General features: G+C 45.1%; 1 protein-coding gene across 1 annotated transcript in view; it reads left to right on the top strand.

Moving 5' to 3' along the window:
• Positions 1 to 8,953: 8,953 nt before the first annotated feature.
• LOC148538101 (methyltransferase-like protein 21E) overlaps positions 8,954 to 23,709 on the top strand; it is a 31,220-nt gene continuing 16,464 nt past the window's right edge. The window contains exons 1-2 of the mRNA XM_088458214.1: positions 8,954 to 9,258; positions 10,239 to 10,393. Coding sequence (XP_088314340.1) covers positions 9,081 to 9,258; positions 10,239 to 10,393 — 333 coding nt within the window. The 5' untranslated portion in view covers positions 8,954 to 9,080. The remainder of the gene's footprint in view (positions 9,259 to 10,238; positions 10,394 to 23,709) is intronic.

Raw genomic sequence — 23,709 nt, 5'->3', positions numbered from 1 at the left:
TATGGTGAGCTAAAACAGAATGCAGGCTTGATGAGCTGTAAGTGAATGCAGGTTTGGTGAGCTGTAACTGATGCAGGCAGAGGTAGTGAAGTCCAGCTGGAAGTGAAATGAAGCAAGGTGCAGGGAAACAGCAGGTTCAGGTACTCAGGCAGGTAGGAAGGTATATGGAGGAGGTAGGGGAATCCAACAGGGTTTGGAGCAGGTTAGGAAAAGCAGGCTTAGGCAATGAATCCAATAGACAGGTTTAAGCACAGGAACACTCTCTCTCAGCTCTCGCAGAGAAACACATTGCACTGGCAATGCAAGGGAGCTCTGAACTCCCTTAAATCCCCAGTACTCAGCCGTGACTGGTCATAGAGGAGCATGTGACACACCAGGATAGGGCAACTAGGTCACATGTCCCGGAGGCAAGATGGCGGCGCCCATGCCAGAACGGAACGGAAGCACCACCAGGCCTAACCAGACCAGAGTGACAGTATGCCCACACAGAACCACGCACAGCCAATGCTCCTCGCCAGGCGCCACCACCAGACGCCCCTCGCCATAGCGTCCTCACAGGTATTACCCGTCGACTACCATGCCGAGAGACCCTGGTCGTGACAGTACCCCCCCTTTATGGGTGGCCTCAGGACACCTTCTAGGCTTTCAGGATGAGCCAAGTGAACTTTGTTGACAGGACTAGAAACGTGGATATCCTCAGCTTGGGCCCGACAGAAACAGGAACTGGAAACTGAAAACCCCTCCTGGGGTACGAGACTTGAGGCCCCTTCCTGGGGTGCTAGATTTGAAAGCCCCTCCTGGGGAACAAAACTTGAAACATCCTCTCGAGGTATGGGGCTGAAAACCCCATCCTGGGGCTGGACACTCAGAAATCCCTTAAGGGGCTGAGGCTCCGGAGACCTCCTTTGATGTTGAGACCTTAGAGACATCCTCTGGGGTTGAGGCTTTGGAGTCACCCCTCCTGGGGCTTCAAAGGACTTCCCAACAGGCGGCTGCAGTTGTATAGCTGTCAAAACTTTTGCCCCAAGCATGGGTGTATTCCGTAGTGTTTCTAGACCACTATCAGAGGATAATGTCCGTGACAAGGCGTCGGTCTTCGGAAGGCAAGACACTCGACATTCCACACTCCATGACTGAACCTGCATAGTGTTCCAATCAATTCTGGGGTTGTGCTTACACAGCCACGGGTATCCGAGTATAACTTCATGGGAAGTCTTGGGTATAATGAAAAACTGATATGTTCAACATGGAGGGCTCCAACACGAACTAAAACAGGTTGAGTTCTCTTAGACACAGTTCCATTACAAAGAGATTTACCATCAATAGAGGTCCAGGAGACAGAATGATCCAAGGTGCTGCAGGGAATTTGTAATTTATCTGCCAACCGAGATGACATGAAATTCCCCGCTGCCCCGGAGTCCAAAAGGGCAGACACAATCACAGGGCTAGAATTAATGTCTAAGGCTACAGACAACACAGAGTCAATATGTTTAGAGGACGGAAGAATTGCTCCTAGCTGAGTACACCTGGAATTAGCTAGAATCAGAATGCTCCCCGGCTTGCGGGTACAGGAAGCCACCAGGTGACCCGAGTCTCCACAGTATAGACAAAGGTTCCCTTTAAAGCGTCTCTGTCGTTCTTCATTAGAAAGATGGGAGGCTTACCTGTTGGTGGCCCAGCAATGTAGCCACCAGAGCAGGGCAAGGACCAGGGAATCAGGAGTGGATACAGACGGCGGAGGTGGCCCAGGGTCAGCGGCTGCGGAACAGTTAGAGAATTTGCCGCAGTGTGGAGGATCCCGGCTGTGACAGCCAGCGCGAGGACCCCACGGTGAATGCCCCTGCTAGAAGTGCCTGCTGCAGTGATGACCCAGCCGGGAGGGACCTGGACCGAGAGTACACCCGCTGATGGGCTGTCTCTGTTGCTGCCGGATTGCGGAGACTTGCCAGGAGGAGTGCTATCACTGCTGGCAATGGAGGAGGCTGCTCTTGCCAGTGAGGACCCCAATCGAGAAGACTGCTGCCAATGTCCGCTGGGAGGAGTGTCTGCCAACTGAACGTGCTGCCATTGAGGAGCGCTGTCAGACTGTGAGGAGCACCTGCCTGCCAGATGATAACTGGATGGCTATCACCCACAAGGAGCCAGGGTACACCCTACTAGGATCCCTGCAGCACTGCTAGAATGCATGGGCAGTGCATATGACAGCCCCTCTGACTTGAGGAGAAGAGGATCGGACCCCAGAAGAGGAGAGAGGATGCCGCCGACAGACACCGCTGAGGAGGATCATCGCCACTGAGAGGGATTGCGCCGGCTGCAAAAGAGGATCCCGGGAGAGTGCCACGGATTGCCGGAGGGAAGTAACAGCGCACTCATACAGTACCCCTGCTGCTGTGGATTATTGCCTCGGGACCCGGTCTGCGGACAACCGGGTATAGAGGAGGAGCTCCAGTGTCGACAGTGCAGCCTGGTGCGGTGCTTTAGAGGAAAAATCTAGATGCTGCGCACAACCTACTCCCTATTCTTAATATAAGAAGCCTACTCGTAAATATGGGTCTTATGCACAAATGTATAAATAAAAGATCAATTTACTAGTGGCAGTAATAGATAAATACATACATATATTGACACAATGATAGATAGGGAACTGTGTTCCAGCAAGGTAGTGTATATCAAAATCAATTGTTACAGATAAAAATACTAATAGACGTCTTGTCCTTAGCATACCCTTAGTAAAGAAATGTCAAACAGGAAAATTATGAAAAAATATGAATAATATGAGACTCAGGACTTCATTCAGAGTCAGTCGAAGCGGCCGCACGGTCGTACGGAAAAAGGGGCCGGATATTCAAATGATTCCCTCGCAAGTTGCGTCCCTAAGTTAGGATTGGTAGTTGGCCGACCAAGGGTAGGAAGCGATCGGAAGACAAAAAAAAAAGCCCCCTTCTCATACGCTTTGCACGTCATCTCCGGGCATATAAGGATTAATCGAGACCATCGGGAACCATCGGCACTGGTCGTAGAGCTTAAGGTTGACCATACCCTCTCTTAAGCTCTACGATCATATCAGTGTAAAAACCTCCCATGTCAAATGTGCCATGATGCTACTTTGTTAATTATGCACTCCCATAAACCGTATGCACTCCCATAAAACGCTGTTCGCATAATGAGGCTCGTCTGCGTTCGGATCTCCACTCCTCCATTTTCAAGCACCTTCCCCTATTACCACCCACAAACGCCTCCATCTGTCACTCAAACTACCGACCTGGCTGTGTTCAAGGAGAGAGAAATTTCTGATCGTAGCGGCTAGTTTGCGCACGCGCATTGCGAACTTTACGCATGCGCAGTATAGCGAACATCGGTGGCGTACGACCGTGCGGCCGCTTCGACCGACTCTGAATGAGGTCCTCAGTCACTGGGTATGGATGCTGTAAAGAGACTGCGGTGTCCCACCAGTCTCGGTAGTAAGTGTACCTGTGGGAGGTAGGGAAATTTTACCCCAAAGTCTTTGATGTCTTTGTGTTGCCCGGGATGTCTTCTTGAGATCTGGGGATGGCATCTAGATTTTTCCTCTATATTATTACTGGATGCAGTCAGACATAACCTAGTGCAGCAGCACACCTAAGGAGGTTTCCATTTACATGATTTGCGCAGGTCCACCATTTGCAAATCAAGGTACGGTGCTTTGCATCCCAGGCTGTGCAGTTCCAGTACCCCAGGAATCGATTTGGGTGGAAGAGCCCATGCTTGTGGTGAGAGCCCCCAGTCTATTTTGTTATGCCACAGCAGTAGCACCCCTTTAGACTACACCCCAGGGGAGCAGGACTATGGGGTCTATTTATCAAGCAGTGAAAAGTGTGGAGAAGTGAACCAGAGGAGAAGTTGCCCATAGCAGCCAATCAGCTTTGAAGTAGCATTTATCAAGTACAGTCTATAAAATAAAAGGTAGGAGCTGATTGGTTGCTATGGGCAACTTCTCCACTGGTCCACTTCTCCACACTTTTCACTGCTTGATAAATAGACCCCACAGGGTATAATGATGCACAGATTTAAGTACATTAAGATCCCTTGGCACGTTGTGGGCAAGCAGAGGGGAAGGTTAGCTGTTTACTGAAATTTGAGCAGCCCATAGCAGCTATTGTCCCTTCTGACAGGACTTGAGGCCCCATATTAGAGAGCTGTTAATGTGTTATGCATAGTGTCATTCGGGGTGTGTAAAAGATCTGGCTTAGCAGTGATTTCTGGCGAAACTCTGCCCGCCGTGACAAGCTGATGTTATTGAAACTATAGGTGTTATTTATGTCTTAGTTATTCTAATATTATAAGTGTATTTGGATTTCTCAATATGAACTCTCCTTCGTTGTGTTAAGTGTTGTTGATAGGAAAATGCATTTTAAAATTTCTGCTTATGTTATGTGAAAAAGAGCATTAGTATATGCTATAGCTACTGTGTAGGCTTATGCTCACCTTTAATTACAGATATGTTGATGTCACGTAAAGAAATTTATGTTCATGAAATGTAACTCAGGGTTGCCTACCCTCCCGATTTGGCCAGCAGCCTCCCCATAATCGGGTGCAGCTCCCGGCCCCCAGGAAAGGCAGGCAACCCTCCCGGCAGCCGCCGATCCCCCTGACCCCCCCGCAATTTACTGTTAAAACCCGTTGCGAGTGATGCGATTCACACTGAATCGCGTAATTTTGGTCCCGCCCCCTTCTTCACAATGCCTGTATTATCGGCATTGTTTAGCGGGGGCGGGGCCAAAATGACGTGATACAAACGTCAGACACCCATCCAGCCAAGCCCCCATTTCTGGCCACGCCCCCGCTGCCCTGCTGATCTGACTGCTCCCTCCCGGAAGGAGCAGCCAGAAAGTCGGCAACTATGATGTAACTACACTGATTTACGTTCGTATTTATTGCCTATATTCTTAGGTTAGGTGGGGAATAGCCCCTTTAGGCCCTGGGCATTATGGAAAGGTTAAGCAGATTCCCGGAGGCTGGTTACTGCACACTTGTCTACCTTTGTTATAAATGCTAGTTAGCAATAAATTTCTCTAATGTGGGAAGTGTGAGGCCTGTCAGTAGGATATTTTATAAGGTTAAATGTTGTTTTTAATGAAATGTATAACATGTAGATGCTGTTGGTTGTGTGGTAATTGATCTATATATACTGCTTGGTGAATGTTAAAGAAATGATTCCGTATCAAATTGCATTGTTCACATGTAATCTCTATTTTATCTTATGCTGGACTGTGTTTGCTAAAGCCGCAAAAATGCATGCAAATCTCTATTTCACTCTTATACTGGACTGTGCTGCCGAAAGCCGCAAAAGTGTCACGTATAAGGAAAACGGAGCTAATGTACTGTTATGTGTCATTTATTTGTCTCTAAATAAAATTGCGTTGTACCCTTATAATTATGTCTGTCATTGTGTCTGTTGTTAAAAAGGGAAGCACATTCCTTGCCTCTCTGATATATTGGGACATGGACCCTGGCAAAATTGGGACATTACATATGGGGCCAACAAAGTTCTACTTAAAAACTTTGGGCCTGATTCAGACCCACTCACGAGTGGCTGTCCGCTCGCAAGTGGGTCGATGTTATGCACTGAGCATGCGCACGACGGAGGGAGCTCCGTCGTGCGCATGCGCCAGACGCGATGAGCGAAGGAAAGTCCTTCGCTCGTTGTGTCTGATCAAAGGGGGTGTGCTGTCGATGTTGATTGACAGCACGCCCCCCTTTGGTGGGCATGCCGGGGGCGTGCCTCCCTGACGGGGGCGTTCCCACGGGAACGCCTCCCGTCAGAAGCCGGCCCACTGACATCACTAGTGATGTCAGTGGGAGTGATTTTGGCTCTGATAGAGCCAAAATCACTCCGGAGCTTGCGGTTGAAAACCTCAACCGCAGGCTCCGGCTCGCAGTTTCGATGGTCGCGATGGTCACGACCATCGCGGCCATCAAAATGCACGCTCGTATAGGCTGTGGGTGGTGACCCACAGCTATACGAGCGTCCAGGAGGACGCTCCATTTTCATGGAGGGCGGCCCTCATTCAGAGCGTGCGCTCTGCTCAGAGCGTACGGCTCTGAATGAGGGCCTTTGTTCATACTATGATTTCATGGCTAGTTGTTTATCCGTGTTTTTGGAGGGGAAATGTGCCCTTTTGTACTCATTATTTTATTATACTAACGTTTAAATTAATTATATATAAAACATTTAGGGACTGATTTTTAGCGGGACACAGGCACAACCATATCTTTTGTCACAGTCGCGTCTGTATGTGAATGCCGCTACAAAGTCCATCCCTGTTGTACATCCGTGGCAGGTGAAGTTTATCCGTCTGTGTATGGGCTCCTATGTGAGCGTCTCTGAATGTGGATCCTAATGTATGTGAGTGTCTGTGTATGGGCTCCTATGTGAGCATCTGTGTATGTGTATCCTATGTGAGCGTCTGTGTATGGGCCTCCTACGTGAGCGTCTGTATATGGGCCTCCTACGTGAGCGTCTGTGTATGGGCCTCCTATGTGAGCGTCTGTGTATGGGCCTCCTATGTGAGCGCCTGTGTAAGGGCCTCCTACAGTATGTGAGCGTCTGTGTATGGGCCTCCTACAGTTTGTGAGCATCTGTGTATGGACCTCCTACGTGAGCGTCTGTGTATGGGCCTCCTATGTGAGCGTCTGTGTATGGGCCTCCTATGTGAGCGTCTGTGTATGGGCCTCCTATGTGAGCGTCTGTGTATGGGCCTCCTATGTGAGCGCCTGTGTAAGGGCCTCCTACAGTATGTGAGCGTCTGTGTATGGGCCTCCTACAGTTTGTGAGCGTCTGTGTATGGACCTCCTATGTGAGCGTCTGTGTATGTGCATCCTATGTGAGCGTCTCTGTATGGGCCTCCTACGTGAGCGTCTGTGTATAGGCATCCTGTGTGAGCGTCTGTGTATGGGCCTCCTACGTGAGCGTCTGTGTATGGGCCTCCTACGTGAGCGTCTGTGTATGGGCCTCCTACGTGAGCGTCTGTGTATGCGCATCCTACGTGAGCGCCTGTGTTTGGGCCTCCTAGGTGAGCGCCTGTGTATGGGCCTCCTAGGTGAGCGCCTGTGTATGGGCCTCCTAGGTGAGCGCCTGTGTATGGGCCTCCTAGGTGAGCGCCTGTGTATGGGCCTCCTAGGTGAGCGCCTGTGTATGGGCCTCCTAGGTGAGCGCCTGTGTATGGGCCTCCTAGGTGAGCGCCTGTGTATGGGCCTCCTAGGTGAGCGCCTGTGTATGGGCCTCCTAGGTGAGCGCCTGTGCATGGGCCTCCTAGGTGAGCGCCTGTGCATGGGCCTCCTAGGTGAGCGCCTGTGCATGGGCCTCCTAGGTGAGCGCCTGTGCATGGGCCTCCTAGGTGAGCGCCTGTGCATGGGCCTCCTAGGTGAGCATCTGTGCATGGGCCTCCTAGGTGAGCGTCTGTGCATGGGCCTCCTAGGTGAGCGTCTGTGCATGGGCCTCCTACGTGAGCGTCTGTGCATGGGCCTCCTACGTGAGCGTCTGTGCATGGGCCTCCTACGTGAGCGTCTGTGCATGGGCCTCCTACGTGAGCGTCTGTGCATGGGCCTCCTATGTGAGCGATTCAGCATCTTCGTACACAATGGATTTCAGCAATATGCCTGAAACATAAGAGGCAAAATCTCAGTTCATCTTTTAGCCATCCCATTACCTCCCAGTGACTGCCCAGGAACACCCTTACATTTCTGTTACCGTGCGTCTAAATGTGATCTGTAAAGCTGCATACACACACAATGATTTTTTTAATGAACGATTTTAGTAAACGATTTTTTCCCTTGAAAAAATTTACTAAAATCGTTTACTAAAGTTGTTCATTTACTAATGGTGCATACACACGGTCAGATTTTTCCTTCAGATATGAACGATAACGATTTAAAAATCGTTCAGTCGTTCATATCTGAAGGAAAATCGTTCATATCTAACATGCCTGAACGATGGACGATCAACGATGCGCGTTCCCGATGGTCAGATAACGATTTCTGACATCTGATGTGTTTGCAGTCAGACTTGGACGATTCCATTCATTTTAATGCAGTCAAAAATCGTTCAATCGTTCAAAACTTTGGTAAAATCGTTCAAATCGTTTAATCGTTTAATCGTTCATCTGACAAGTCTGACAAATCTGACCGTGTGTATGCTCCATAAATGTCATGAACGATTTTTATGAACTACAAACGATTTTTGCATATTCCCTTAATGAAAATCGTTGAGTTGACAAGTCTGACTGAACTACAAACGACAAACTACAAACGTGAACGCGCATGAACGAAAATCGTTCATCGTTTGACTCAGAAAGTGAACGATTTTTGCAAACAATTATCGTTAAACGATATCGTTTAACGATAATCATTAAAAAAATCGTTGTGTGTGTATGCAGCTTAACTCTGTACGAACAAAATCATGACGCATGCGCAGAAGTAAAACATTGTCCGGTTGCGTGAATGTGGGCTTAGCGTGAATCAGGCCTTTAATGTTCTCAATGAAATCTATGTGTAAAGTTATAGAGCAAATAAATGTCTGTAAATCACAGTTGCAATCTGTGAATATAGTAATCATTTAAATGATTTGAATGTATAGTGTAGCTCTAAATATTGGCCATTGCAACTTTTACATTTTATATCTAATAATTTAACATGCCGGGATACACCTTGACAACCATCATTTATTCCTATAATGATATATTTATTGTTTTTCTTTATATGCTCTTATTGTGGTATAAGCGAATGTTTCAAATAATAGAGCATCCATGATAGTAACAAATGAAATAATATCATGACGTTTGTCAAAGTCTTTGTGTCTGTCCAGGATGTGAATCAGCTTATTAATCAGTGGGTGCACACACTGCAATCACTCTGACTCCCCTCTGCACACACATATCCACATTCATCTGCAACCTCCCAGCATCAGCAGATCACAGCCAGCCCCCAGCTTATAACGAGAGACACCCTCCTACCACCACACAAATAAGAGAGGTAGAGGATGAGCTCCTCTGCCTGATCACTGCTGCTCTGCCTTTTCCCTGCCTGGGCTCAGGGCACTTGCTATGGATGCTGAGCGTTTGGAGTGTCTGCTCTGTGTGCAGCCTGAGCTCTCCGCTGCAGAGGAGGAAGACAGCTGGGAGGGAGCTGGTGAAACTGTGGGTGATGAAGAGGGAGGAAAGCAGCAGGATGTGCCAAACCCCGACTTTTCAGAGACCCCTCAACTGGGGGGCAATAAGAAAGGTAAGTGCACAGCATATATGTATAATCCAGGTGCCTACTGTACCACAATAAATCAATGAATGAGTGTGCGGTATTATAGTCAACAAGCTAATCCCCTCTAACCTTTCATGTCAGCACTGCAAGGAACAGCAACTGGTAGTAGCCAAATTGTTCTATTGCTTTGTTTACAAATACGGGTCAGTCTGCATTAAATATATGTTTTACACACACACGTTTATGTGTGTGTGTATAATATATATATATATATATATATATATATATATATATCTATATATACATTATTGGCATGTATGATACTATGGTATGTGTTGATAAAAAGCAGGTGAGCTAGGTAAGTCCCCATACAACCATTACTTTTATACTGTTATGTCAGGCAATAGTGATTTGATGAGACATGATTGTAGCATGATAAAAAAAAGAGTAAAATGCATATACAACATGTAGAATTGTCCCTGATGAATACAATAGGAATATTTGTTATTTCCCATTACATTGCATGAGGAAATCCTTCAGCATTAGTATGTCCTCATGTAATAGATACCCAGTGTACTCTAATCCATCATCTAACACTGGGTAGATGAAATCTTTATTTACCTCACGAATATGCAGATGTTGTAGACTAGACAGACCCAGAATTAGCATGCAATCGCTCAGATTCACAAAAATGGTATTATTATCCGGATAACGTCAATATTTCACTTCAAACAATGATTATAATTCAGAAGCACTTCAGATAAACACTAAAGAATTGACATTAAGATAAAATGAAACTGAAATGTATGCATATTTTCAGGTCTCTTTTCCAATATAGTAGTAATACTGTAAACAACACAAACTTGACTAAAATAATGATGATAGGTGGAAGATTTAGATCTTTATTCATGTTTGGTAGTATTTGTGCTGTTTATGAGCCTTGATACAGATTTCAAATGAAATATAAAATACCTTAATCATTGACATAAGGAATTGTTTTCTTATAGACATCATATGTAACTTCGAATCATGTGCCCAGCCCTACAAGACATGGTCTCCCCCTGTCTTCTCCTGTTTTGGGAAAGAACATCTCTGGTTTGCAGGGTACGAAATTACTATTCAGGAATCAATTGAAAGCTACGCAGGAGTAGTCTGGCCAGCAGTAAGTAACACCTTTTACATGTCCACCATTTCCACATGTGAGGTATGTGTATACTGTACTTCAAAGGGCTGAAGCATAGCTGAATAATTGCTCCCACACTGTGTGCACAGCTAAATGCATAAATTCACCAGTATGCAGAGCTTGCACCAGCCACATCCTTGGTGCTAAAGACATGTCTGAAAACAGGCATATAGACACTTCTTGCCAACTCTGCATAGCCGCAGTTCTGCCGACAAGCCCTCTTTGAACAGTGCCTATGTGACAACGCACCATTACAGCCCAGTCATGGCCCTTTGGTCATAAGTGGAGATTCTACTGAAATGCCCAGGACTCTGCATTTCCCGTACTTGTGTTCTCTTAGTTATGGAGCATGTGCAATGCAATATACACTCCACAAATGGCGTACATTATACTCTGCATCAGCCCTATGTAGGTAGCCTTTATTATGAAAATAATGTGTAATATGGTGATAAAAAACAGTGCAGACTCATTGATCATCACCTACATTGCACAGACCAGCCATTTAGTATAGTGATTCTTCATAATATACATGCTTTTATCTCCTTGTTCAATGCTAAAGATTCTCTACATATTCATAGTCCAATTGCGAATAATAGCTAAGGGAGCAACTGAGCAGAATCATCTTTGCTTGTTACATTTCTTGACCCACCCATCAGCCATCTAATCATCTGTGGGAACATCAGCAGGACTAGAGTGGTTGCATAGGTTATGACCAGTTTTGGAAAATAAGATGTGGCTGTGTCCTACCATAGTACAACAGAGTTACCCAAACCACTCCCTTACTGGACTATATCACCTGATCTATGACCCCAGCCACTCGCATATAACACCACTGTTGCTGTGGAAATTAAGATAGTCCGTATAAAATTGGACAGATTGGGACAGCTTGGTCCCAAAGCTCAGAGTGTTGGGAGGTATGACGTTCCCTGCTGTTATGCATATTGGAGCAGCGATTAATAGAATTTATGAGTGATTGGGCAACCTAACATTCCAAAAGTACTAGTCATGCAAATGAGGGTATGACCACACCTGCATGTACTCCCTGCGCCAGTTGTGGCAGCTCCAAAGTTGGTAGTTACTGGTTATAAATAAGATACTCAAAATTAACTGATTCAGATGACATATAACATTTTATATATATATATATATATATATATATATATATATATATACAAAACGATTGGGGCTAGCACTCCGCACAAACTTCAAAAATGCCCAGGTGCCATCAGAAGTAAATGAATACTTATGTAATGTAGAGAATAATGCTGCGGCACTCACGGGTCTTGCATAGAAAGAATAACTCCAACTCAGGGGACGTTCGTTCAACGTTTCAGTCTATCGACTTTTATCAAGAACTTCAGTGAATAAAGTGACAACCACATACCTTTATACAAACATCGCGTTTGCTGCAGACCAATCCTACTTCCGCCTCTCAGGCTGGTGCCTCCCGGCAGATGACGTCATCCATGTGCACCACAGGCATCCCGGCGCGCGCGATGACGTCACACGCTGCCGGAGCCCGGTGCTCCTTTGTTGACATCACCTGATCGGGTGACTGACACTCCCACCGGTGGGGAAAATACGACATCATAGGCAAAGAATAACATAATATGCCTAAACAAGAGAACAGAACAAGTATGAACATTAGGAATGGGTCTGCATAAATGTATCAAACGCTGCACCACAAGAATAAATGCATACAGACAATGATCGTTGTGAACCATGTGTTGCTAAGCAACCATATATAAACAAAACAAACTACAATGATACACATACATGGAGTGATATAGGTGTAACATGACACAAAATGACACACAAACTAAACATATATACTAGGGATGTGCAGGCTCGGATAGGTTCGAGTTTGCACGTGGAGTTCGGATTTTTCCCTCCAAAAAAACGGAACTCAGAACGAGGCAAAACGTCATCTTACATGGACGAACATCATCATTCCTGGTCTTTTGTCCAGGAATGATGATGTTCGTCCATGTAAGATGACGTTTTGCCTCGTTCTGAGTTCCGTTTTTTTGGAGGGAAAAATCCGAACTCCACGTGCAAACTCGAACCTATCCGAGCCTGCACATCACCAGACAAGATACAAGTGTGACATATAACAATAAATAAAACATACTCGGATAAAACATATTTTAAGTGTCAATGTGGGATGGTCGGGCATGTACTACAAAAAATGTTTTGGGTATGTAGTACACAAGGAGAAATGATCTCCAAACAAGTATAATATGTGTATATGTGTAACAGTAAAGGAAATAATGACATAAATGACATTATAATGTGATGCAAGATATCATCACAAATAAAATAGATATACTGCGATGAGCCCAGTACAAATAATGTATATATCCAATGATGTTTACTGTAGTCAGGAGGTTATAAAGTCAATCGTTGGAGAGATACCGTTACGTCCAAAGGATACTGTATTTGCTTATACAGGTGAGAACATGTCTGATGGGTATTCGTGTACCTGAGTGCGGATGTACCACATCTGGTCCTATTTCCAAGTATCTGCATGTCGTACAACCTGTGCATCTGTAACAGCCCGGTCTCTTAGTGAGGAAATGCATGCTGGAGCTCGGTGAACATCTAGATACATCATTATGTACAAGGCAGTCCTTAAGGTTTTTACCTCTTTTATAACCCATCATCACCTTGGTGTTCTTAAGTGCCGGAAGACTTGAGTCGGTATTGACGATCGGCCACAATTTTTTAGTGGTTGTGTTCACAAACCCACTCCCACTATTGAAGTGGTTGATGAACAGGACTGGTTTACTTTTCTTTGATTCCGTGACTTCATTCTGTGGGCTAACCGTCGTCTGCAGTAAAGCTTTTTCTTTTGCAGCTAGTTGATCTCTCCAGTTGTAGCCCCTATTCAGAAATTTTAACATCATCTTGTTGATGTCTTCCTCTGCTCTAATGGGATCGTTAGTTATCCTCTTCATGCGCAAAAACTGCGAATATGGCAGGCTCTTGATTAATGAGACAGGATGTTGACTCTGTGCGTGGAGAAGTGTGTTGCAGTCAGTAGGCTTGTTGTACAGGGTAGTATTGAATGAGGTGCCAGTCCAGATAATATTGACATCAAGAAAATGTACTTTTTCATAGTTGCAATCAAACGTGAACTTGATGTGTTCATGAGATAAGTTGATGGTGTCCATGGTTGTGATAAAGGCTTCCCGTGTACCAGACCACTAAAAAATTGTGGACGATCGTCAATACCGACTCAAGTCTTCCGGCACTTAAGAACACCAAGGTGATGATGGGTTATAAAAGAGGTAAAAACCTTAAGGACTGGCTTGTACCTGTACAAGCAAATATGTAATCTACATAATTAGGTGTCCCTGCGGACTTGTTTATGTAGGGAAAACGTCATGTACACTAAGAGTGAGGATGGCTCAACACAGGACGGCCATCCGTCAGGCACTGGATGGAAAAGACATTGATCAGCCAGTAGCCAGGCATTACAGTGAACATAGACATTCATTGGCTACCCTTTCGTATAAAGCAATCGACCATGTACCCATCTCTAAAAGAGGAGGTGGTAGAGACAAGAAACTGTTACAACTTGAGGCACGGTGGATACATAGGATGAATTTTGTTGCGCCTTTTGGGCTCAACGAAACGCTATCATTTGCTTGTTTCCTATGATTATTATTAAGTTTTTCAGGTGGTCAAGTCCTAGGTTGATGTCCACATTGGATTGCTATTGTGGTGCCTCTGTTCTATTTCTTGGACAAATATGATTTCTGTCATCTCACTCAGTTATGTGTATGCTATCCTTGTCTTTGCACACTCTTTCATTGGTCATTTACAGACAACTTTGAAGTGGGTCTGTTGGGACTTGCCTGCTCATATTCCTTTTTTTGACCTTTCAATTTGGACCAGCTAGTCAAGTCATGAGGTTACTTAGGTGCTTAAGTTGGATGATTGGACCCCTTGGAAGTTTGGATCCGGTATACTTACTATCATACAACAATGGATGTGCCCGATTTTCGTCCGATCTCGGGAGCAATACCTTGTTGGCCTGGCTAGTACAAGGTTGGGTGACCACCTTAGATTCCCGGGTGTTGTAAGTGAATAAATACAGTATCCTTCGGACGCAACGGTATCTCTCCAACGATTGACTTTATAACCTCCTGACTACAGTAAACATCATTGGATATATACATTATTTGTAATGGGCTCATCGCAATATATCTATTTTATTTGTGATGATATCTTGCATCACATTATAATGTCATTTATGTCATTATTTCCTTTACTGTTACACATATACACATATTATACTTGTTTGGAGATCATTTCTCCTTGTGTACTACATACCCAAAACATTTTTTGTAGTACATGCCCGACCATCCCACATTGACACTTAAAATATGTTTTATCCGAGTATGTTTTATTTATTGTTATATGTCACACTTGTATCTTGTCTGGTATATATGTTTAGTTTGTGTGTCATTTTGTGTCATGTTACACCTATATCACTCCATGTATGTGTATCATTGTAGTTTGTTTTGTTTATATATGGTTGCTTAGCAACACATGGTTCACAACGATCATTGTCTGTATGCATTTATTCTTGTGGTGCAGCGTTTGATACATTTATGCAGACCCATTCCTAATGTTCATACTTGTTCTGTTCTCTTGTTTAGGCATATTATGTTATTCTTTGCCTATGATCTCGTATTTTCCCCACCGTTGGGAGTGTCAGTCACCCGATCAGGTGATGTCAACAAAGGAGCACCGGGCTCCGGCAGCGTGTGACGTCATCGCGCGCGCCGGGATGCCTTTGGTGCACATGGATGACGTCATCTGCGGGGAGGCACCAGCCGAGAGGCGGAAGTAGGATTGGTCTGCAGCAAATGCGATGTTTGTATAAAGGTATGTGGTTGTCACTTTATTCACTGAAGTTCTTGATAAAAGTCGATAGACTGAAACGTTGAACGAACGTCCCCTGAGTTGGAGTTATTCTTTCTATGCAAGACCCGTGAGTGCCGCAGCATTATTCTCTACACTATATATATATATGAGATCTGATTAGTAGTAGAAAGATTTCGTCCCATGCAATGTCTATTCCATGGGCATTTCCCACTTAGATCAACAATATGCACATGCAGGTTCAGAGATATTTTTTGTGGCATTTCCCCCCCCAAAAACGACACATGTCTGTGCACCTACATATTTGCCAGTTTTACACAGTGGGTGCACTTTTTACAGTTTGTACATGAGCCCCAGTTCATTCAATAGTTGCAAACTTAACTGGTACTGGTTGGATGCATTTTTTATTAAATGAGTTTGCTTTTTAGCTGAAAATACCTATCACATTGCCAACACAAGCAGATGTGGGCTTCTCCAGGCTCTTGGCCATTGGACTAACTATATTAATCTAGCTGTAGGTTATTGTAAAAATATTACTGTTAGGCAATACATATATAATATATGCTATTCTACCACCAGAAAGTGCTGGATTTGAGAGGGGATTCCCATGGTGTTAGTGTGACTCAACTGTACACTGTCAGATAATGGTGCAATTTGCAGTAAATAACATTATCACTAGGAAAGTGGGTGGGACCCGCAAGGGTCTTCTACTCTCCTGTGATTCCTGCAGAAGTCAGGGGCAGAACTATGGGAGACAATGGAGGCGCCAGCACTGAAGGGACACTTCCTCCATCTCCCACAATATATTCACCCCACTTTGGGCTGTAAATATGTACCCGGAGTGTACCGTCACGGTGCCTCAATACATGGCACCTCTTGCCGTAACCTGAAAATGTACCTTAACTATATACTAGTGGAGGGCTCTGTGTCAGACAATCAGCTGCCGCCTCCATCTATCTATAGCCTGTCCCTGCTCATTGGTGCCACTACTCCCCAGCAGCTTCTTATGCCAGTGAGACACATCTGGTGTCCCCCTCCCCCTCACTCACAACTCCCCATCCCACTCCTCCCTGGCAGCAGCCATAGTCACATATTCAGGGGGGGGGGGTTGAATGATAATTTGCCTCCAGGCGTCTGGGATGAACCTACGCCACTGGCAGAAGTCCCTGAAATTTGGGAGATGCCCGAACATTATTGAGTACAAAATATGATTTTTTTATTTTTTTTATTTGACTACAAAATATTTTTTTCCATTTCTGTGGAATTCAATTTATAAATCTCAGAATCAAGCCCTGTGCACAGCATGCTTTGGAGAAACACCCAAAAATGATTATATGTGAAATTCTGACATTTTCAGAATGTCGACATTGAGATTAGGCTGCAGGACGGAGGGTTAGGGTTAGGCTGCGGGGGTGAAGGGAGGTTAGACTCAGGCAGGAGGTGGAGGGTTAAGGTTACCGGTAGGGATTAGGATTAGAGATAGGGGAAGAATACTTATCATAACCACCACTCCATCAGATCTCTACGTCGCAACTGCTCCACTCGTGACCCGGAAGCCGTCGCTGGAGACTCCACTGCCGTTGGGAGCAGGTAAGTCACTGCTAGACCCCAGGGATGATCTGTCAACTTTCTATCATGTTGACATTTCAGCAGTACTTTTTTTGCTTCCTGCAAAACAATGTATCGTTAACAATAATCGACATTATGATTGGCGTCATGATTAATGTTGACCTTATAAATCATACCCATGCTGAGTAGAGAAGACGTGTAATTATAGAGTTCTGTTTTGCTACAGAGAGATGGTCTGGTACCCAATTATTTGTATTGTACTGCACCTCTAATCACATGTTCACACCTAATAAATGCAAATACCTGCATTAGAAAGGGAACCCCTTGGCTTATTATTGCCAACAGCCAGCCAGGAGCTAGCCAGGGCGGAGGAGAGAATCTGCACCTTCCAATATATACACAGCAACAGGGGTTACATATAAAAAAAAACATATTGGAATAAAGAGAATGGACGTATGGCAATGCCTTAAACATTACTACTCTGTATACTTAGGTTTCCATATATACCACAATCATTGATTATATCGGACACTAGTTTCCAAAAGAGGAAGAGATCACATGGGAAAGGGTTAGGTCTAGAATTAGGTGCTGCAAAGGACCTCTGATGTCACACCCACGTGACCTGCGACCAAAGGGGAAGGGGCAAGGATCCGAACGGGGGTCCAAAAGTGTCCCCTCGCGGGCTCGCTGCACTCACCACGCTTCGGGCATGGTGGCTTGCTGCGCTCGCCACAAACATATATTCCCCCTCTATGCCCACGTGGATGGTAACATTGGAGCAGTCCGGCGCTGCCGAAGCGGTTACGTGGTTGCAACGTCAGAGAGGTCCTTTCTCCAACTAGGATCTAGCAGCAACCCATGGGAAAGGGTTGTCGCCTTCTCCAACCTGGACATGGTTTGGATTGAACTGGGGGTGTGGCAGGTTATCTAAAGTGTTCTGATATCACCAAAAGGGACTTTGGAGGGGAATGCCCAACGCTTCAGCAATGTTAGACACCCCCAACACCTGAAAATACTGTTGAATTGGCATACGCATCAGAAGCAGATCTTTTCTCATTTAATTGAACATGATATGTAAAAAAGGCAAATATAGTTAAACTTAAGCTCTGGAAAACATTTCTGCTAAAAGGGCAATTTATTTATCAGGCGTTCACAGAAATGTAGCTGCATGCGATGAGCAACTTCTCAATGATTTCCTGAGCAACACAGTTAACCTGATGGTCAATGCGAGGAAAGAAAGTGTAGTGTAACTTTCTATCATAATACAACATTTAAAAATATTTTCTTCAGGTTTAGCTCGAATATTAAATGTTTTGCTTAACATAATTTTAAAAATGTCAGGGAATTAAACCAAGCTAAATCCAATTTGTAATTTCTATGCTGTTAGATTCAATATTAATTTATCCAGTTATGTTACAAGATACAGTACCTCTATTACAGCCGTGTCCATGCCAATGATATCTTGAACGTGGGTTAAATCTGTTTACTGGCGTTTAGAATGTGTGCTTTGGATGACGTATGCTCACATATCAGTACCCCGGCCTTGTTTCTTGGTAAGAGCCAAGTGGATAAAATTATATTTATGCCTAAGCAATCTTTTTTGGCAACCTTAGTAATATGTACTTGCTTCATCAGCCAAAACCATTTATAACCGATATGAGCCTTTGTTATTCCAGGGTAACATTTTCTAATACATTGGACTCATGCTTTATTATGTAAGCATGACTACTCTTATGGAACAATAAAAAACTTGAGACAAAAATATCACAAGGCCCCTCTGTGTGAACATCTGGACTGATGCAGTGAAGCATTGTTCTGTTAATTGCTTTCTTAAACAAATTTGCTATTTTGTGTGTGAGATTTTAAATTAGAATGTAGCCATTTTATTTTAACCCATATCCTCCAACTGATAATAGAATGATTTACAGTCAACAGTGGTGAGGGAAGGGTTCTGGTGCCTTATTACAGATAAAAGGACATATTTAAGCAGAGATGAGTGTCAGAGGGCATATTTCTACCTGCTGATCTCTCCTTGTTAGACAGGACCAGTCATTCTACAAAAATGTTCCTGGCTGGCCCTGCAGTCGATTTGACTGCGCCATCTCCTGAGTATTACTCATGGTACCATATTTTAAACGATATTGCCGTTTTCGACTGATTGGAAAATCAAATTGTTTAAAGTCTGCCGTGTGTAGGCACAATAACAATGCCGATGCACACTCCCGCTGGTTGTTGGTCGGGGTCTGTGATCTTTTGAACAAGCAGAAAGATCACGACCTGCCTTTCATGATTTGACACATATCATTCCATGTGTACGCACTACGAATGGTTTCATGGACGAAAAGCGATTTGTCATCACTTTTCCTGGCCACACCCCTCCACCATTTAGCCGATGGGGAGACAGAAGATGCATCGAGAGGTTACTTGCTGATAAACGATATATCGTTAACGATTTGCAGTCGTTACCGACCCATCTATATCGTTTGATCGTTTGTACAATCTATCCATGTGTATGCACATGATTGTTTGTCCGGGAGTGTTCAGGAGTTCAAGGGAAATCGTTAGTGAGATCGTATTGTTGCCTACATCGTTCCGTGTGTAGGGCCTTTACTCTGATTGATAAATAGCAGCATATCCACAAATCAGAGTTCTGAAACACAAAATTCCATCCTCAACACAAAAATCTTAGTAGGGGGTAAGTAATGACATGTAGACCCAGATAACTAGGATGAGCCATTGTTGCAGGGCTGCATGCCCCTGTGGGCCTGGACTGCTGCTGGGCAGATTTGTATGGCTTTCAACAGGCAGTTGCCACGTAGCAAGAGGGGAGCGTGTGGAGATCTGTGAGCTGAAAGGAAAAAAAACCCTGGTTTGTGGCATCAAGTATACATAGGAGGAGCAGGGGACCTTTACCTGGGGGTCAATTCAATTAACTTGTCTGTGCATGTGAGGGGGGAAGGGTAAGTTGCCTTTGCAACGGCAAAGAAACGGCAGCCAAACTCAACCTGGACTCGCTGATTTTTGTATGCAGCCCTATGAAGCTGCAAACAAAAGTCCTGCAGCTACCGAAGGTGCAGCATATAGTTGAGCTTACTCGCTGGCGTGTGATGGTCACGCGTAATTGATTTGAAGCTTGGCTGCAGGGGAGATCTTGATGCTATAGACTGCGCCATCACGGAAAAAAGCACTGCTAGGAGAGAAGGAGTGACGAAGGAAGACTGTTTCACCCCACGGAGAGTCATCACCAAGTAGTGGGTGCAGTGGAGAGCAGGCACCACTGAAGGAAAAGTGAAAACCAACCCTTTAAGAGTGGACACCCAGGGCATGCTCCTGAGAAAAGGCACAGCATTGGGAAGGAGGTGTGGCTGGAGGAGAGGTCTGATCCACCCTCTCCCTTCTGATTGAGACTGTTATGAGCTGGACTTGCCAATAGAAGAGTGTGGTGCCCTGCCAAATGAGCTACTCTCAATCACCTAGGGAGGTTTGCTATGTCTTACCATCCTTTAGCACCAAGGGGGTGGCGATAGGCTAAAAACTTACTAGACTGCTATGTACACGCAGTTTGCTCCAGAGGATGCTGGAGATACAGTAAAGATAAATCTGTCTCACCTACTGATGAAAATCCCTTCTTAGTTGGCCCCCAAGAAAACTGACTTGGGTGAGCGATGTGCAACCAACCGAAAGCCACAGATCATGCCAGTGCGTCTGACACCATGTAGTAGAATAAAACTGTCACAGCGTAGTCCATTTCTGAGTTGGCCAACTGTTGTGACGAGTTGCATTTTGTAATGTTGTATTGAAGCAGCAATCCCACATAACTTTTTCTTCATTACATAGCAAGCTAAGTCACTTTTAAGCATGCATATGATATACATTGTGATTAGCTATCCTTCTGCAGATCATTATCTCTCATTACTGCTTACTCCCCCGAAATGACTGGGAGACTACCTTAGTTTGGGGACAGAGAAACCTCCAGGATCCTGCCCAATTCCCAAGTGAAGTGGGCAGGGCTTTATTGTCTTTTAATTGTGTCATAGTGCTGCGAGATGCCACAGTTTGCACCATTATGCTGTGGGGATGTGTGGGGCCGTGATTATGTGAAGACTCAGAGCATCAGCTACACAGAGTATCTCAGACTATCACTATGTCAGGAGGAGGCAGATGTCACAGTATAAACATAACTGAGAGGGGTATTCCAAAGACTCTATTGTTCACTACATCATGTGCTGTGTGACTTTTGTTGCCATGATATTCCTTGAAACTGAAAAATCTGAATAATTTTCAATCATTAATAACAGTCTGTAGATACATTCTAAGTAAAAACGTAATAAACAATGTGCCTCTTATAGCCTGCCACAGTGAATTATGTAAAAAAAAATACACTTTCTAGTGCGTTGGTGCATCAACCGAACCTAGTTAATGCTCTGACAATGGGACACTAAAACCATGTAAGCAAATTAACCTGTATACACACACAAACTTTCTGACAACTATTTACTTTGCTTTATTTAATTTCAACTTTACCTGCAGGTTTTATGAGGGGGAACACAATACAATGAAGTACTATTGTAGGGCCCTGTAATTGCACACTACATTGTGATGAAAGGAGGCAGTGAGAACCTGACTGGGACGCTCACTTAATAAAATAGGACAAAGTAAATGTTTAAGTACAGTTTTAACTAGAGATGAGCGGTTTAGTTTTGGCTTGGATCTTCCTGCCGAGATGTCCATGAAAGATGTCATTTTGCTTCATTCTGAGATCCGAACTTGGTGGGAACATCTGGGCCAAAACCGAATCGCTCATCTCTAGTTTTAACTAGGGGTGAGTGGGTTCGGATTTCTGAAATCCGAACCCCCCCGAGCCCCCCCCCGATCCGAGGCCGATCCGAGTCAGGCTCGACTTTTCCCGCCTGACTCGGATCTGAAATCGAGGCAAAACGTCATCATCTCGCGGGTTTTGGATTCTATATAAGGTACCCGGGTCGGCGCCATTTTCTCACTCGGCTGTGGACAGTGAAGAGGGAGGGTGGGAGTTAGGGCTGGCTGGGCTGTGTAGTGTAGTGTAGTGTAGTGTAGTGCAGTGCAGTGTTGTGCTGCTGTTGTCCATAGGGGCTGTGTCCACTCCTCCAAAGTCCATAGGGGCTGGCTGTGTTGTGCTGTGCTGCTGTTGTCCATAGGGGCTGTGTCCACTCCTCCAAAGTCCATAGGGGCTGGCTGTGTTGTGCTGTGCTGCTGTTGTCCATAGGGGCTGTGTCCCCTCCTCCAAAGTCCATAGGGGCTGGCTGTGTTGTGCTGTGCTGCTGTTGTCCATAGGGGCTGTGTCCACTCCTCCAAAGTCCATAGGGGCTGGCTGTGTTGTGCTGTGCTGCTGTTGTCCATAGGGGCTGTGTCCACTCCTCCAAAGTCCATAGGGGCTGGCTGTGTTGTGCTGTGCTGCTGTTGTCCATAGGGGCTGTGTCCACTCCTCCAAAGTCCATAGGGGCTGGCTGTGTTGTGCTGTGCTGCTGTTGTCCATAGGGGCTGTGTCCACTCCTCCAAAGTCCATAGGGGCTGGCTGGACTGTGTTGTGCAGTCAGTTGTCCATAGGGGCTGTGTCCACTCCAAAGTCCTGTGCAGTGTCCCAGTCCTAAAGGGGTGCTGTAGTGTTGTCCAGGGGGTGCTCTGTCCATCAGGGGTGCTCCCCCCAAGTGCAAAAAAAATAAATATTTTTTCTGTGTTTGTGAATTGTGTGCGCAGTAGCCGCACGTGCATCAACAAAGTAGTGCCAAGCATGCGCCTGTGTCATAAGTAAAGGGCCGGCAGGCTTGGCTGTTAAAGGGTGCTGTAACCCCCAAAGTGCACTCCAAACAAAATAAAAAAATATTTTCTGTGTTTGTGAATTGTGTGCACTGTGGCTGCACATGCATCAACAAAGGAGCAGTGCCAAGCGTGCGCCTGTGTCCCATAGGTAAAGGGCCGGCTGGCTTGACCGTTAAAGGGTGCTGTAACCCCCAAAGTGCACTCCAAAAACAATAAAAAAATATATTTTTTTGTGTTTGTGAGTTGTGTGCGCAGTAGCCGCATGTGCATCAACAAAGTAGCGCCAAGCGTGTGCCTGTGTCATAGGTAAAGGGCCAGCTGGCTTGACTGTTAAAGGGTGCTGTAACCCCCAAAGTGCACTCCAAACAAAATAAAAAAATATTTTCTGTGTTTGTGAATTGTGTGCACTGTGGCTGCACGTGCATCAACAAAGGAGCAATGACAAGCGTGCGTCTGTCTGTTAAAGGGTGGTGTAACCCTCAAAGTGTGCTCCACAAAAAATAAAAAATTCTTTTTTTTTCTGTCTTTGTGAAATGTGTGGGCTGTAGCCGCACCTGCATCCTCAAAGCAGTAGCAACAAGCGTGCGTCTGTCTGTTAAAGGGTGGTGTAACCCCCAAAGTACGCTCCAACCAAAATAAAATAATCTTTTTTTCTGTGTTTGTGTATGAAATGTATGCGCAGTAGCCGCACCTGCATCCTCAAAGCAGCAGCGACAAGCGTGCGTCTGTCTGTTAAAGGGTGGTGTAACCCTCAAGGTGCGCTCCACAAAAAATTAAAAATTCTTCTTTTTTTTCTGTCTTTGTGAATTGTGTGGGCTGTAGCCACGCCTGCATCCTCAAAGCAGCAGCGACAAGCGTGCGTCTGTCTGTTAAAGGATTACATCGGTGACAGCATCCAAGTAGGCATGTCAGACAGTCCGTACATGTACTGGCAGGAAATAGAGGCAATTTGGAGGCCCCTGTACAAACTGGCTCTATTTTACCTGAGTTGCCCCCCCTCCAGTGTGTACTCCGAAAGAGTGTTTAGTGCAGCC

Source organism: Taudactylus pleione, unplaced genomic scaffold (genome assembly GCF_031769625.1).
Source record: "Taudactylus pleione unplaced genomic scaffold, aTauple2 ptg000041l, whole genome shotgun sequence".
Lineage (NCBI taxonomy): Eukaryota > Metazoa > Chordata > Amphibia > Anura > Myobatrachidae > Taudactylus > Taudactylus pleione.
Note: the sequence above shows the minus strand (reverse complement) of the source record. Positions and strands in the feature narration are given on the sequence as shown.